Source organism: Polypterus senegalus, chromosome 11 (assembly GCF_016835505.1).
Source record: "Polypterus senegalus isolate Bchr_013 chromosome 11, ASM1683550v1, whole genome shotgun sequence".
Taxonomy (NCBI): Eukaryota; Metazoa; Chordata; class Cladistia; order Polypteriformes; family Polypteridae; genus Polypterus; species Polypterus senegalus.
This window is the reverse complement of record NC_053164.1, coordinates 12,639,980-12,654,494: the sequence shown is the minus strand read 5'-3', so window position 1 is coordinate 12,654,494 and position 14,515 is coordinate 12,639,980. Positions and strand designations below refer to the sequence as shown.

At 43.8% G+C, this 14,515-nt stretch overlaps 1 protein-coding gene across 1 annotated transcript in view; it reads right to left on the bottom strand.

Moving 5' to 3' along the window:
- Positions 1-3,106: 3,106 nt before the first annotated feature.
- The window catches only part of ptgir (prostaglandin I2 receptor), a 156,621-nt gene continuing 145,212 nt past the window's right edge, over positions 3,107-14,515 (bottom strand). The window contains exon 2 of the mRNA XM_039768057.1: positions 3,107-3,907. Coding sequence (XP_039623991.1) covers positions 3,641-3,907 — 267 coding nt within the window. The 3' untranslated portion in view covers positions 3,107-3,640. The remainder of the gene's footprint in view (positions 3,908-14,515) is intronic.

Genomic DNA, 14,515 nt, shown 5'->3' with positions numbered 1-14,515 from the left:
AGTGTTATTGATGTTCCCTTACAGCTGTTTTTTTTTTTCTATATGTACTGTACTAGCCCTCCCCCGCAGCACCGCCAGCATAGTCGTGAAAAGAACAAACTTTAAAAATCAACAAACAAAAAGGTGTCGCTAGCTAAGCGGAGGCAAGGTACACTCCAAAACACAGAGGTAGACCGACTCCCCACTCCTGACATCACGCTTCCCGCTCCCCTCAGTTCTCTCATTTGCTTGTTAAGCGGAGATAAGGAAATGTGTGAGTTAGGAGGGCCCCGCCCCCCTCGGCCCTAATCCATCTCTCTTGGATTTGCTCAAATAAATCGCTCCTGCAAGCGAACTATGATACTTAGCACGATGAGAGAGGTCGCACAATCAATCAGAATGTTCAAGCAAATTATAGAGAAAACCCCAATCTAAATTCGTTAAGTGGTTCTCTCGTGAAAAGTGGACAGACAGGCAGACGTTAGATTTTACATATAGAGAGATATATTCATTCATCTGTCTGAGCTGATCATTTCAAAAAGGGGCGTATGGTGGGATGTGATATTAGCTAATCCTGTTTATCAGCCACCTTAAAGTTTAGAAGGTGAGCGGTAGCGATCGGCCCATTTCAGCGCGTCAGGGCCGATTCGTTACAACTTGACAGAAAAGAGAAGAACAAGAAGAGAAGGGTGTTATTCACGCCCACTGTAGCAGCCAAAGTTGATTTTCTACTAGTTAAATTTGCTTTATCCTGGTACTTTGCCCATATTTATATCTATCCATCCATCCATTTTCCAACCCGCTGAATCTGAACACAGGGTCACGGGGGTCTCCTGGAGCCAATCCCAGCCAACATAGGGCACAAGGCAGGAACCAATCCCGGGCAGGGTGCCAACCCACCGCAGTATTTATATCTATTTATATCATATTTATATCTATCTTACAGACAGAACTCAATATGTGCGTCTTGGGAACTGCAGGTCTGACATTGTGGTCAGCAACACAGGAGCGCTCCAGGGGACTGTACTTTCTCCGGTCCTGTTCAGCCAACATACATCGGACTTCCAATACAACTTGGAGTCCTGAAACGTGCAACAGTTTGCTGACAACTCTGCTATCGTGGGCTGCATCAGGAGTGGGCAGGAGGAGGAGTACAGGAACCTAATCAAGGACTGGGTTAAATGGTGTGACTCAAACCACCTACAACTGAACACCAGCAAAACCAAGGAGCTGGTGGTGGATTTTAGGAGGCCCAGGCCCCTCATGGACCCCGTGATCATCAGAGCCAATTGTGTGCAGAGGGTACAGACCTATAAATACCTGGGAGTGCAGCTGGATGATAAATTGGACTGGAGTGCCAATACTGATGCTCTGTGCAAGAAAGGACAGAGCCGACTATACTTTCTGAGAAGGCTGGCGTCCTTCAACATCTGCAATAAGATGCTGCAGATGTTCTATCAGACGGTTGTGGCGAGCGGCCTCTTCTATGCAGTGGTGTGCTGGGGAGGCAGCGTAAAGAAGAGGGACACCTCAAGCCTGGACAAACAGGTGAGGAAGGCAGGCTCTATTGTAGGCAAGGAGCTGGACAGTCTGACATCCGTGGCAGAGCGACGGCCGCTGAGCAGACTCCTGTCAGTCATGGAGAATCCACTGCATCCACTGAACAGGATCATCTCCAAGCAGAGGAGTAGCTTCAGTGACAGACTGCTGTCACCGTCCTGCTCCATTGACAGACTGAGGAGACCCCACACTATGCGACTCTTCAATTCCACCCGGGGGGGGTAAACGTTAATATTATACAAAGTTATTGTCTGTCTGTTATACCTGCATTGTTATCACTCTTCAGTTTAATATTGGGCTGCTGGAGTATGTAAATTTCCCCTTGGGATTAATAAAGTATCTATCTATCTATCTATCTATCTATCTATCTATCTATCTATCTATCTATCTATCTATCTATCTATCTAGTGGTCCAGATCTAATTATGCAACATTCATTACGCTATAACTTATTAAGTTTATTACATAGAAAATCACACAAAAAATTCCAGACCTTCAAGAAGTGTGCAAACTGATGACATGAAGAATTGTCTTCACACAAAACTGGTATCATCCCCACATAAATCAAAGTCATCCAGACGATCTGGATCTGCATAATTTGATCTGGACGACCCTCTATCTATCTCTTACATAGTGCCTTCAACTCACTCACTCTATCTATCTATCTATCTATCTATCTATCTATCTATCTATCTATCTATCTATCTATCTATCTATCTATCTATCTATCTATCTATCTATCTATCTATCTATCTATCTAAAGGGAAAGGCAGGAACGGAGTTTGGCTATGTTTCAAATAGGTGACTCCCAAATTAGTAACAGAAGGGGAGAAAGTAATGGTATGGCCAGAAAAGGAAATACAATTTACAGAACAAAGTTGATAGGGGTTACCAATTAAAAGAGCAGTTTTGGTACTGTTCAGCTGAAAGAAGTTCTTGGACATCCAGGCCTCAATCTCATCCAAGCAGAAGGAAAGAGTTGATGGAGGTGTAACAGAAATCGAATCCAGTCTCACATAGAGCTGCGGATCATTGGCATATCAATGGAATGAAACTCCATGCCTGCAGATGATGTGACCCAGGGGTAGTAAATAGATGTTAGAAAGAGGTCGGCCCAAGGACTGATCCTTGTGGGACCCCACAGGTGCCTGTGTGGGTACGAGATTTAACATTCCCCAGGACCGCATAGTCAGCCCTATCTGTGAGACAGGACTCAAACCACTCCAGCACAATGCCAGAAAGTCCAATTATATAGTGGAGATGATGGAGGAGAACATTATGATCAACCGTATCAAATTCAGCTATGAGATCCAGAAGGATAAGGAGTGATGGAGAGCCCTGGTCAGCGGCCATCAGGAGGTCATTGGTATCTATCTATTTGTGTGACTGTTTTGTTCTCAAGACCCCCTTTTTAAGTATTTTGGCTTCCTTGAAGTTTATTCTGGGTTTGTGGAGTGCCCTCTGTCTAACATGAGTGTCATTACAAATGTTACAGCCTTCCATTGTAAATGAAGGACATGTCTCTAAAATCCAATACAACATACACAAATGAATTAAATAAACAGAAATTAAAACCAAAAAGCAATGCTCCTCTTGTTCTTGCATTTATCCACTTTGCACATACCACTTAGATTTGTTTGCATGGAATCATCTGTTCCAGATCCCTATGTATCAGTAAAGCTTAATGATTTACAACAAAGAAGTGCAAAGTACTTCATCAGTGGTCTGATTCAGAGGTTCAAAGGCAAACACAATTCTGATAATCAAGCCACACTTTATCACACGGTGTCACCCGGGAAGGCCATGAGCTGTCCTGTGACTCTAGAAGCAGCAGAGTAACATCAGATTGATCCTCAAGCCTTTTGTGAGAATGTTCTAAGCACAGAAGTTGAACTTTTTGGACAGCATGGTCCCACTAGGTCAGGCATGGAGCCACATGGCCTTCATTAGCCACAAAGACCCTTTCAAGCTTCAGATTGCCTGTTTTTCCTTTCGACCTGCAGGAACACACGGTTTTAATTCCTAACAGGTAGACAGCAGCAGCAGCAGCAGCAGCAGACTGTAGGGTCCAGTTGTCATTTTCCAATTGGTGGGTTGAGCTGTCACGACGGGATCACATGTGAGTTGCTAAGTGATGGTTCCTTAAAAGGCACGGACTGCAGCTTGCAAGAGTCCGAATAAGACTTGCTCTTCAGTGTTAACGTCGAGAAGCGGCAGCACAGAAAGGAGCGGAGGTGACGGAACACCGTTTTCCTGAAAATGATAAAAATCCACGGATCCAAGATTGGGTTTGTGGCAGAGAAGCGTAATGCTATCAGGTCCGCCGTGTCATTGGTACTTGGTGCGATGGCGCTGACGAATCCTCGGATCTAAGATAAAAAAAGAGGGAAAAAATGAAAAACAAAGAATTATCACCGTGAAATCAATACAATGAGCTTGTCTTAAATGTATTTGTTCTTAATATACTGTATGAGGAGAAGTTAGCAATTACATGCACTTTTGTGAAAATGTTGTAGTTGTTGGATGCACGGCTTTCAACACATACATGTGGAAACATGGTGTGTCTGTTGTAACACTACTGTTGCTCCTCTAACCCATCACACAGACACTGACAACATGTGTTAAAAGCACCAAGAAGTTTTTTTAATGTCTTCTTTTCTTTGTACAAAGCTCCTCGAGTTCCACAGCCACAATAAACAAATAAACACAATAATATGTAACTCTCAAAATCTCTCCTCTACACCTCCCAGCAAGCTCTGTCCTCTACCTCCCAACTCCAGCTCACTTGCTGGGTTCTCATCAGTCCTTTAAATAGTCCTTGACCTGGAAGTGCTTCTCTCCTTCCAACCACGTGACTGGCTGGCACTTCCGGGTCTAATGAAGAACTGACATTTTCTTCAGCCCAGAAGTACTTTGGGGCTATAAGGAACGGATCAGTCCACAGGTCCTTTGACTGCCCCCCCTGGCGGCACTCACTGCACTCAACAGGGCTGAGAAACCGAACTCCAAGTCCCAGGATGCAGTGCGGGAATCTGGAGCACCGCTACACTCCAGGGGAGCTGCCATCTAGTGTTTTGGGGGAGGCAGTGTCAGCAAGTAGCTGCCTTCCCCCTGTGAACGCTAGGTGTTGCTGTTGCCCCTTTAACCCCAGCAGACAGACACTCACTTTATAATAATCATGCCCAAAGCACCTCCACCACTAATACACAATCAATAAACACAATAATCTTCTCCTACACACCTCCCAGCAAGCTCTGTCCTACTTCTCCTGACTCCGGCTCGCCTGCTGGGTCTTCAGTAGTCCTTTATATAGTGCCTGTCCCGGAAGTGCTTCTATTCTTCCTTCCACATGACTTGCCAGCACTTCCAGGTCAAATGGAGAACTCCAACTCTTTAGTCAGCCCAGAAGTACTTTGGGGCTCCTGTCCATGTGATCCATTAGTACTTCCGGGCTATAGGGAAAGTATGACTCTCCTGGTCCTTCGACAGCAACCCCTGGCGGCACCCATGGCACCCAACAGGGCTGTGAAACTGCACTCCAATTCCCAGAATGCCCTGTGGGAATCCGGGGCACCGCTATACTCCAGGAGAGCTACCATCTAGTGTCTTGGGGGAAGCAGTGTCCAAAACTTGCTGCCTTCCCCCATCTTTTCCTTCTTGGGGCATCCCAGCTGGCTGTCCATCACACCCCATCCTTCCATTCCAGGGTAGGGATGAGCTGCCGGCTGTCCATCACGCTGTATTGACCATGCTAAAGTTTCAAACTTCATCAGACAGTTTGCTAGCTCTGCTCTCTGTCTGAACCAAAGAAGATCAGCAAGTAGTCATCTGCTTTTAGGGCCTTTAGGTCTACCAGGGCCAAAATTGTCACTGCTTTATCAGTATTGTGGTATATACTTGGTAGTGGACATGGATGGGAGTCCCACTTCCTCTTTGTATTAACACTTGGAAATACAATGTCTCATTTTTTTTCAGGAAAGCCTTCCGCTCTCTGTTTTCACCAAAGAATGTCAATGAACAGTAATCCAATTTTTATGAGCTGAAGATCTACTGGGTCCCAGAATCATGGTACAGACTTGCTCAATACTGTTGTCTGCAGTGGACATCATGCTGAGACAAAGACTGGACTGCTCCGGTACTGTGTCTCTTCAGAGAATCCTTGAGTACCACTGGTTTGACTTTGTGACATTGCTCATGGAGTCCCGAATGAGTCACATTACCTGCACTTTGAGGGAGCGTCAGTTACGGCACTATGGTCATGTGGCACGATTCCCTGAGGGTGACCTGCAGCAGGTCAAGGGGGCGCCCACGTAACACCTGGCTACAGATGGTCATTTCCAGAGGGTGGGACTGGACTGCATGTCTGCCTGGAGGGGGGGTGGTTACCAACCAGGATCCCGAGCGGTTTTTGTTGTTTGGTGGGTGCGGCAACTCGCTGTACCAGTGCCTGCTCCCCAACCTAACCTGAAATGAACTTGAAATAGACATTGTGATAAAAAAACACACACAGAAGACATTGAAGGTTTGGGGAAGGCACCCGTATAATATGCCCTTGCAGCAAATGGGTAATTTTTGTTATGTAGTGTTCGGTACAAAGTCCAAAACAGAACTGATTCATAGGTGCAAAGATGGTGGCTTTAAAGGCCAAGATTGAAAGTGGTGTCATCATGAGTGCTGGAACCAGAAGTAACGTCATCATGGGGGGAACTGTAACCGGGAGTGACGTCATCATGGGCACTAAAATCGGAAATGAAGTCATCGTGGACACCGGAACCGGGAGTGACATCATCATGGGCACCAGAATCGGAAGTCACGTCATCGTGGATGCCCGAACCGGAAATGACGTCATCATAGCCACCGGAAAAGGGAAATGACATCATCATAGTTGCCGGAAAACGGAAGTGATGTCATCTTGGGTTCCGGGAGCCGGTGGGATTTCCCATGAATGGTCTGCAGAGGATTGACAGAGAGAGTCAGTACACCTTGCCACCCCCTGGTCTGGAGTGGAATTATCACTATTCAGGCCCATTAGCTGCCTCCCATTCGCACGTGTGTGACAACATACAGTGTGAATTCTTATCCAGCACTATTTTAAAATCAGTTTCAGGGTGTTGGGAGTTTCTAATTTGTGTATTCAGCTTCGTTATTTGTGACCTTTTTGCCTTTAACTCCATCTTGCTCCCAACTACATTTTACTCTCATCTCCCAGTCCTTGTAGCTTTCCAGCGGTCCTAAAAATTGGATTCTAGGTGATGCTGTATTTATCAGGACACTTGCAAGCCCAGACACTCAGACTCCTCACTCAGTCTCTCAAGAGCCCTGATCAGAGCCTCCATTGACTGTGCAAAGATCACAGCACCATTAGTACAGTCAAGATCAGTGAATCTTTCTTCACCAACAGATGCCCCGCAGCCACTGGACCCCACGACCCCACCAACACTCATTCCATGAAAGCATTGAACAGAGTATGAGCAAGAATTGACCCCGATGAACCCCGAGAATCAACTGGTTAAAAACACAGAGGTTTTGCCTCCACTCTGTGCTGCACTCATAGTACCAGTGAACAGGTCGGCCATGATATCCAGCAACTTTAGAGGATACCACAAAGTCTCAATATGAGTCGATAGCTGTATGAAAATCAACAAAGGCTGCAAAGAACCTCTGCCGATACTCACATTTGTACTCCACGAGAACCCTCAGTGCCAGGATGTGGTCGATGGTAGACTTCTTAGGTGTAAAACCAGACTGCTCTAGTCACTGGTATGTGAGCAAGTGATCACGAATCCGATTGAGGATGACCCTAGCAAGGATCTTACATGGCACCAAGAGCAGTGTTATTTCCCTGTAGTTGCCACAATCCAGGCAAATCACCCTTCCCTTTCCAGATAGGGATGACAAGTCCCATTTTTCAGTCAATTAAGATGACACCCATCTCCCAAATGGAAGCAAAGATTGCTCGCTATGCTAGGAGAACAGCCTTACCACCAGTCTGGAGAAGATCATCCTGGATATCACAGATCCCTGCAGCTTTTCCACCACTAAGCTGGTTCACCACCTGTGCAATCTCAGTGAGATTGGGTGGTTCACAGCTTATTGAAGGATCAGCCTCAAGAGCTGTGGACCAAGAGATGTCCAACGTCCTAGCCGGAGGATCAGCTTTGAACAACTGCTCAAAGTAGCCAGCCCAGTGAGTCACAACTACACCATCATCTCTAAGGACCATTCCATCAGCTGACCTGACTGCGACTCTCCGAGGAACAGATTCAGATGTGTATAATGCTTTCATCCCTCTGTGAGTAGGATGTGGGTCACTAGACCACAGATGGTGTGTCACTTGCTTACAGATTTCTCTAACAAATGCCTCCTTATCTGCCCTCTGAGTCCTCGCAGCCGTCCTTCTCAGTTTCTGGTTCAGACTGGAGTACCCATCAAGCCGTGCGCTGCAGCTCCTCTCGATCATATCCAGAGTGCCCTGAGAGATGAAACATCTGCTTCCTGGAACACCGGCAACACCAACACATATTTAATAGTGCTATTAATTACCAATAAATGTTTGAGCGAACAGTAGCCCTAATAAAAAGTGTTTCAATATAATAGTTCCCTGATTCTAAATAGTCTGTAACAAACATGGAAGGCTTCCTCAGACACCCCTTAGTGTGCTGTACCTCTTCCTTCTTCCCAGCTGTAGATGCAGTTTCTCGTAGATTGGTTCTCGGCGGTTAAGCGTTGGCGCTCACTAAAACATCAGCAGTTTGCGGGGTAAAAGCCAAAGTGTCACACTCTTCGAATCAGGAAAATAAAAATGTTTTAAAAGAAAACTTCTGACTCATTCTGCATCTGTGGTTTAGAAAGTGTGGGCTAAACAGGCAGCGGGTGCATCATATGTGTGTCACTCATCTTCTTGGTTCACAATGTTTTATGCTTTTAGACAAAACAGCCAAGAGTGCATGTGAAAAATAATTTAAATAAACAGGTATTTCATTAGATGGAGGTTAAACCCTAATATAAAAAAGGAAGGAAAGTCCAATATACTGTTACATGAAAACCATACAAATTACATATATGGATAGAAGTTTGTGAACAGCTGTCACATCTTGCAGTATTCAAAATGTTTTCACGTTTTTATGTTAAATGTTCTCAGAGCATTAAGTAAATCCAAAAAAAAAGCAGCTCAGAAAATTATTGCATGGAATACATTCATTCAGGTGCATTTGGGGAATTAGAGAAACGGATTTAAAAATTGGAGCATTGTTTATTTTGTGGTTACTTCATCAAGGAGCCAGTTATCACATTTGTATTTATTTAATATTCTTGTAACAATGAGTCATATTCAATAACAATAATGACAATAGAATGCAATTGAATGTGTTAGAAAACAACATTAAATGCAAGCTTTTTAGCAGCACTTTACAATAAAGTTAAAAATGGAGCAGAACGATGCTTGTGGTGACCCAACAGACTACAATTCAAATGACGTAAAAATGGCATTGATTGATGTGTTTTAGTGGTGGAGGATCTATGAATAATAAATATATTATTATATATAGATGAACTGATATCCTGACTCAAATACAGAGCAATTCCTTTATATATATATATATATATATATATATATATTGCATAGTTTGCCGCATAGGGTATGCAACACGTGTCTCGCCCTAATGCTGGGCTCATGAGGTGTACACATTCACTGCACCCCCTCTCAGGGTTCAAACCTCGGACGTCAGCATCAGAGGTGAAGCCTCTTTTCGTTGCGCCGCGGCGTGTGGTTCGTTTCTTTGACAGCATGTAGATCGGGGTAATTACATTCATGGCATTCATAGTCTGACAGTAAACTATGCAACATTTTATGATCTGCTTCTCACAGCTGAAGAGGGCACCGTGGCAGATGTTTGCCAACTTGCAGACCAACCACAAGTGTTACCTGGTAGGTAACCATTCATAGAATCGGATTGTGATTTAGACGATAAATGCCATGAATGTAATTCCCCCGCTAATTACCCCGAATTACATGCTGTCAAATAAACGAACCACACACCGCGGCGCAACGAAAAGAGGCTCTGCCACTGGCGTCTGAGGTTCGAGCCCCGAGAGGGGGTGCAGTGAGTGTATATGCCTGATGAGCCTAGAATTAGGGCGAAACACGTGTTGCGTACTCTTTGCATTATTTGACAGTAAACTATGCAATATTCTATGATCTGCTTCTCGCAACTGAAGAGGGCACCATAGTGGATGTTTGCCGGCTTGCAGACCAACCACAAGCATTACCTGGTAGGTAACCATCCATACAATCAGATTGTGATTCAGATTATGAATGTCATGAATATATATATATATATATATATATATATATATATATATAGATAGATAGATAGTATATATATATATATATATATATATATATATATATATATATATATATATATATATATATATATATATATATATAGATAGATAGACAGTGGGTACGGAAAGTATTCAGACCCCCTTCAATTTTTCACTCCTTGTTATATTGCAGCCATTTGCTAAAATCAATTAAATTATTTTTTTCCCTCATTAATGTACACACAGCACCCCATATTGACAAACAAAAAAAGGAATTTTTGAAATTGTTGCTGATTTATTAAAAAACAAAAACTGAAATATCACCTGGTCCTAAGTATTCAGACCCTTTGCGCAGTATATAGTAGAAGCAATCTTTTGAGCTAATACAGCCATGAGTCTTCTTGGGAAAGATGCAACAAATTTTTCACACCTGGATTTGGGGATCCTCTGCCATTCCTCCTTGCAGATCCTCTCCAGTTCTGTCAGGTTGGATGGTAAACGTTGGTGGACAGCCATTTTTAGGTCTCTCCAGAGATGCTCCATTGGGTTTAAGTCAGGGCTCTGGCTGGGCCATTCAAGAACGGTCACAGAGTTGTTGTGAAGCCACTCCTTCATTATTTTAGCTGTGTGCTTAGGGTCATTGTCTTGTTGGAAGGTAAACCTTCGGCGCAGTCTGAGATCCTTAGCACTCTGGAGAAGGTTTTTGTCCAGGATATCACTGTACTTGGCCGCATTCATCTTTCCCTCTATTGCAACCAGTCATCCTGTCCCTGCAGCTGAAAACACCCCCAGAGCATGATGCTGCCACCGCCATGCTTCACTGTGGGGACTGTATTGGACAAGTGATGAGCAGTGCCTGGTTGTCTCCACACATACCGCTTAGAATTAAGGCCAAAAAGTTTTATCTTGGTCTCATCAGACCAGAGAATCTTATTTCTCACCATCTCAGAGTCCTTCAGGTGTCTTTTAGCAAACTCCATGCGGGCTGTCATGTGTCTTGCCTCTCCTCAGTGTGTGGAGACACAAGTTCCACCCTCCTCTCAAACATTTACAACCACGCCAACGGTCCAATCACGTCTCATTTGTGTAAATGCTATTGTCAGACACACTTCCTGCACTCTCAGCTCCAAGCGGGGCCGGAAATAAAAGACAAAGAGTAGAAGACAAAGTAGAACGTTGTAAAGAGGTTCAAAAACGTTGGCATGATACACTTGCAGAGCAGGTTAGAGATAATGAAAATACTAAAATTCGAAAGTCTCAAAAAATTGATAGTAAAGATTGCATTAGCACCAACAAATGGAAATTATTACCCAGTGAAATAACGGAACAGCAGAAAGAGATTGAATATATGGACATAGGTGATATGACAGAAGTATGTAAATATTGTAAGGCTTTAAACTTTAAGTCGGAGACTTGTAGATCGTCTAATTCATGTTGCCATCAGGGAAAAGTAGTGTTTCTTCCCAATTAAGAGGCGTATCCATGAGAATTAAAACAATTGTTGATTGGTGAATTTGAAATCAACATACACAAGTGGCAGTAATGTGAAGTAGCTCCCGCACGGGGGTTGGCGATAAAAGCTTATATCTTATATCTATATAGCTATCTTTATCTATCTATCTATCTATACTGTATATATTGTGATGGATGGTGGCCGGCACCATTACCTGGCCGGGAAGCCTCTGTAATGGAAAGACAGGGGAGATGACTTATGAAGGGCGCTTCTCCACCAAACTGCTATTTGGCAGCCCCTCTGGGGTGCAATGGCTTCTCTATTTGGGACTTGGTATTGGTTGGCTCAGCCCTGTTGCGTCCTGAAAATGCCACCTGGAGGAGAGTAGAGCCATACTTGGCTTTCCACCACACCTGGGAGTAATTCCAGACCTCCCTAATAAGCCACATGGAATACTCACGGGTGTGGCTTAAAAGGAGCCAGAGATGGGAGGAGGTGGATAAAGCTTCCCTGTGGAGGAAAAGAGGTGAAGAAGAGGGGGTGGTGAGGAGAAGAAGGAGGAAGAAGGACAAGAAAAGTACTGTCCTGCTTGTTGCCTTTGGTGCTTAATTGTACTGTGCATTCCTGTGGGGAGCGAGGGAAAGTACTTCCCTAGGTAAATAATAAACGTCCGTGTGCAAAGACTTGTGCCCATGACTGTTGTGTTGGGTGTCTGGGGAGCTGTGCGTCCCCAGGACTTCACAGTATCTGTCTATCTTGTGACACTTCTGAACTCTTTTGAGACTCTCCCCAATTGGATGACATGCAGAAATGTGACTGACACATCTGTTGAAGGTTGTTTGTCCATTGCCAAGGCAACTGCAGATTCACAGTGCCACAGAAACAACTACAAGCTGACCGCTGCCATGCACAAATCACTGGTCGTCTGATGAGAGATGCAGGGAACAAGATAACTTCTCCACCAATAAAAGAACCGTAGGTGGCTAAAAGTGACTTTTGTGGACACTTTCCCATTAAACCACTGGTGTTAAATAAAACAACATGCTAAACTCACCATGTGTAAACTATTAAACTGGTTTTCACACCAATCTTACTTATAAAGTCCATCAGTCTGAAGCATGTAAGTCGGCTCATAAAAAGGGAGAAGCTGAACCACAGAAGAAGACATAAACTGTTTGCCCACATGATGGCGCCATCTCAACAGGACAAATAGACAAATAAAGCAAGCCTAATAAATTAAGGAACATATTATTGGGGACAATAGCAAACAAAGGTCTGGAGTTATCAGGCTAAGGGAGAAGAGTGTGACTAGGGACATACATCACAGCGCTGGCATTACATACATGAAAGGTGAGCTGTGAATACAAGCTGTGCTTAGAAAAGAGGAAATAATTAAACCCTCAAGAGTTTACAGTCACAACTGTAAAGATGTCAATGGAGGACACAGAACCTCTGAGAATGGTGCAAGCCTGGGAAAGTCCCGACAAAGTATATGACTTTCATGTGAAATTAATGGTTAGAACCTGTAGAGGAAATGGTAGAGATCTTGAAAGTGATATTTTTATATGTAAGAAAAAAAATGAATGTATACTATATACCTGTGATGCCTTGCTACCAGTGCTGCCTTCCATGACCCTAAACTGGTTTAGGCAAATGTGGGAATGTTATGTGCCGTCATATTCTACACATTTAGCACACTAATAGCAGTATGATCTGAACTAGTGTTTCTCGAAAGCAAAAGCGGCTCACGAATTGCTATTGTTAGTAATGGTGGGTGACGAATGGGTCACACTCTAATGATCACGTTTAATTCACCAAGGGGGATCTCTGCCCCTACCAGTTTGATGATTGTGTTTAATTTACCAAGGAACAGCGCCTCATGGTTTCCAATGAAACTTATTTGAGAAAAGGTGACAGGTTGAGAAACCCTGGTCTAGATAGCTTTTCCTGCCCACCATTTAAAAACTATACAGGGAGAGTTTCATATTTCTAAAATGTGAGCATTGGCATGAGACATGACTAGTTCAGGGTCAAAAAAGCAGTGGAGGGCATTAGGAACAGATTAAAGGCTCTGGTGGTGGTAATTCCTCAAAGATGCACAAGGTGGTGCTGTATACTAACACCTCTTCTCTTCCTTCCTCTTACAGGCTGGATGACTGACAACCTTCCCTATTTCTGAAGTCACTTCTGGTGTCCCTCCACCTGGTCCTACCTTACCCTTTCTGTCCCATTTTTTTTATCCAAACGTGTTGCCATCTTGGCCAGTCTATTTTCAGACTCACGTTTGCAGAAATGTTTCTTTGCTGAAAAGCATTTTATTATTTTCACAACATATGCGGTCATGGTATTGCCCTATACCTTTATCTGTTGTCACACACGTGCAGTTGAGAGACACCCTCAGGGCTCATCTAAAGGTAATTACACTCCCAACCAGGGGTTGGCACTGTTGCCTAATGTCTTGTCTCTTCCCCCCTCCGCAGAAGCAGTGATTAACAGCCACGTCCCTAATGATGTCACTTCCGGTTCCTGACCTCCTGAACCTGCCTGTTTCTGTCCTCCAGAGTGAAAAATGGCTCCACCGCCATCTTGGTGTCAGTCGACCAAAGACTCGCATCTGAAAACACCATTCTTGTTTTCTTGTTTATATTTTGGCCTGCCAATTATACTGGGATCACTATGATGCCCTAACTCTTTAACTATTATCTGTGTCATTTATTTCACTGTCTTTGTCCTCTTTTAAACTTCTAATATAGGATTCTCCATATACCTACAATATAAGAACAGGAAAGTGAATCATGCCACTGTTGTAATCGCATTTTTCCCCATTCAGGCGTTTAATGTGAACGGTAACTGAAGCTTCTAACATGAATCTGCTTGATTTTTTGCATTGTGCTGTTACCACATGATTGGCTGATTAGATAATTGTATGAACAAAAAGATGGTGAGCTGTTCCTGATTATTTGCTCAGTGAGTGTGCAATACATGTGCTGTCTTTTTAACACTAGAATTCCTGAAGCCTATGAAAAAACTTGTAATCCCAGGCCACCTTAAATTCCTTTGCACCTCTCCTCATCAGTGTCTTTTGTTTTGCAAATGTGTCAATCAGCACAAGCAGCAAGCGCCTGCTATCTCACAAAAACCCTCTACCATAAACTCTCCCAAATCGCCCCAACCCCACCAATGGAGCTCAGAATTCTCA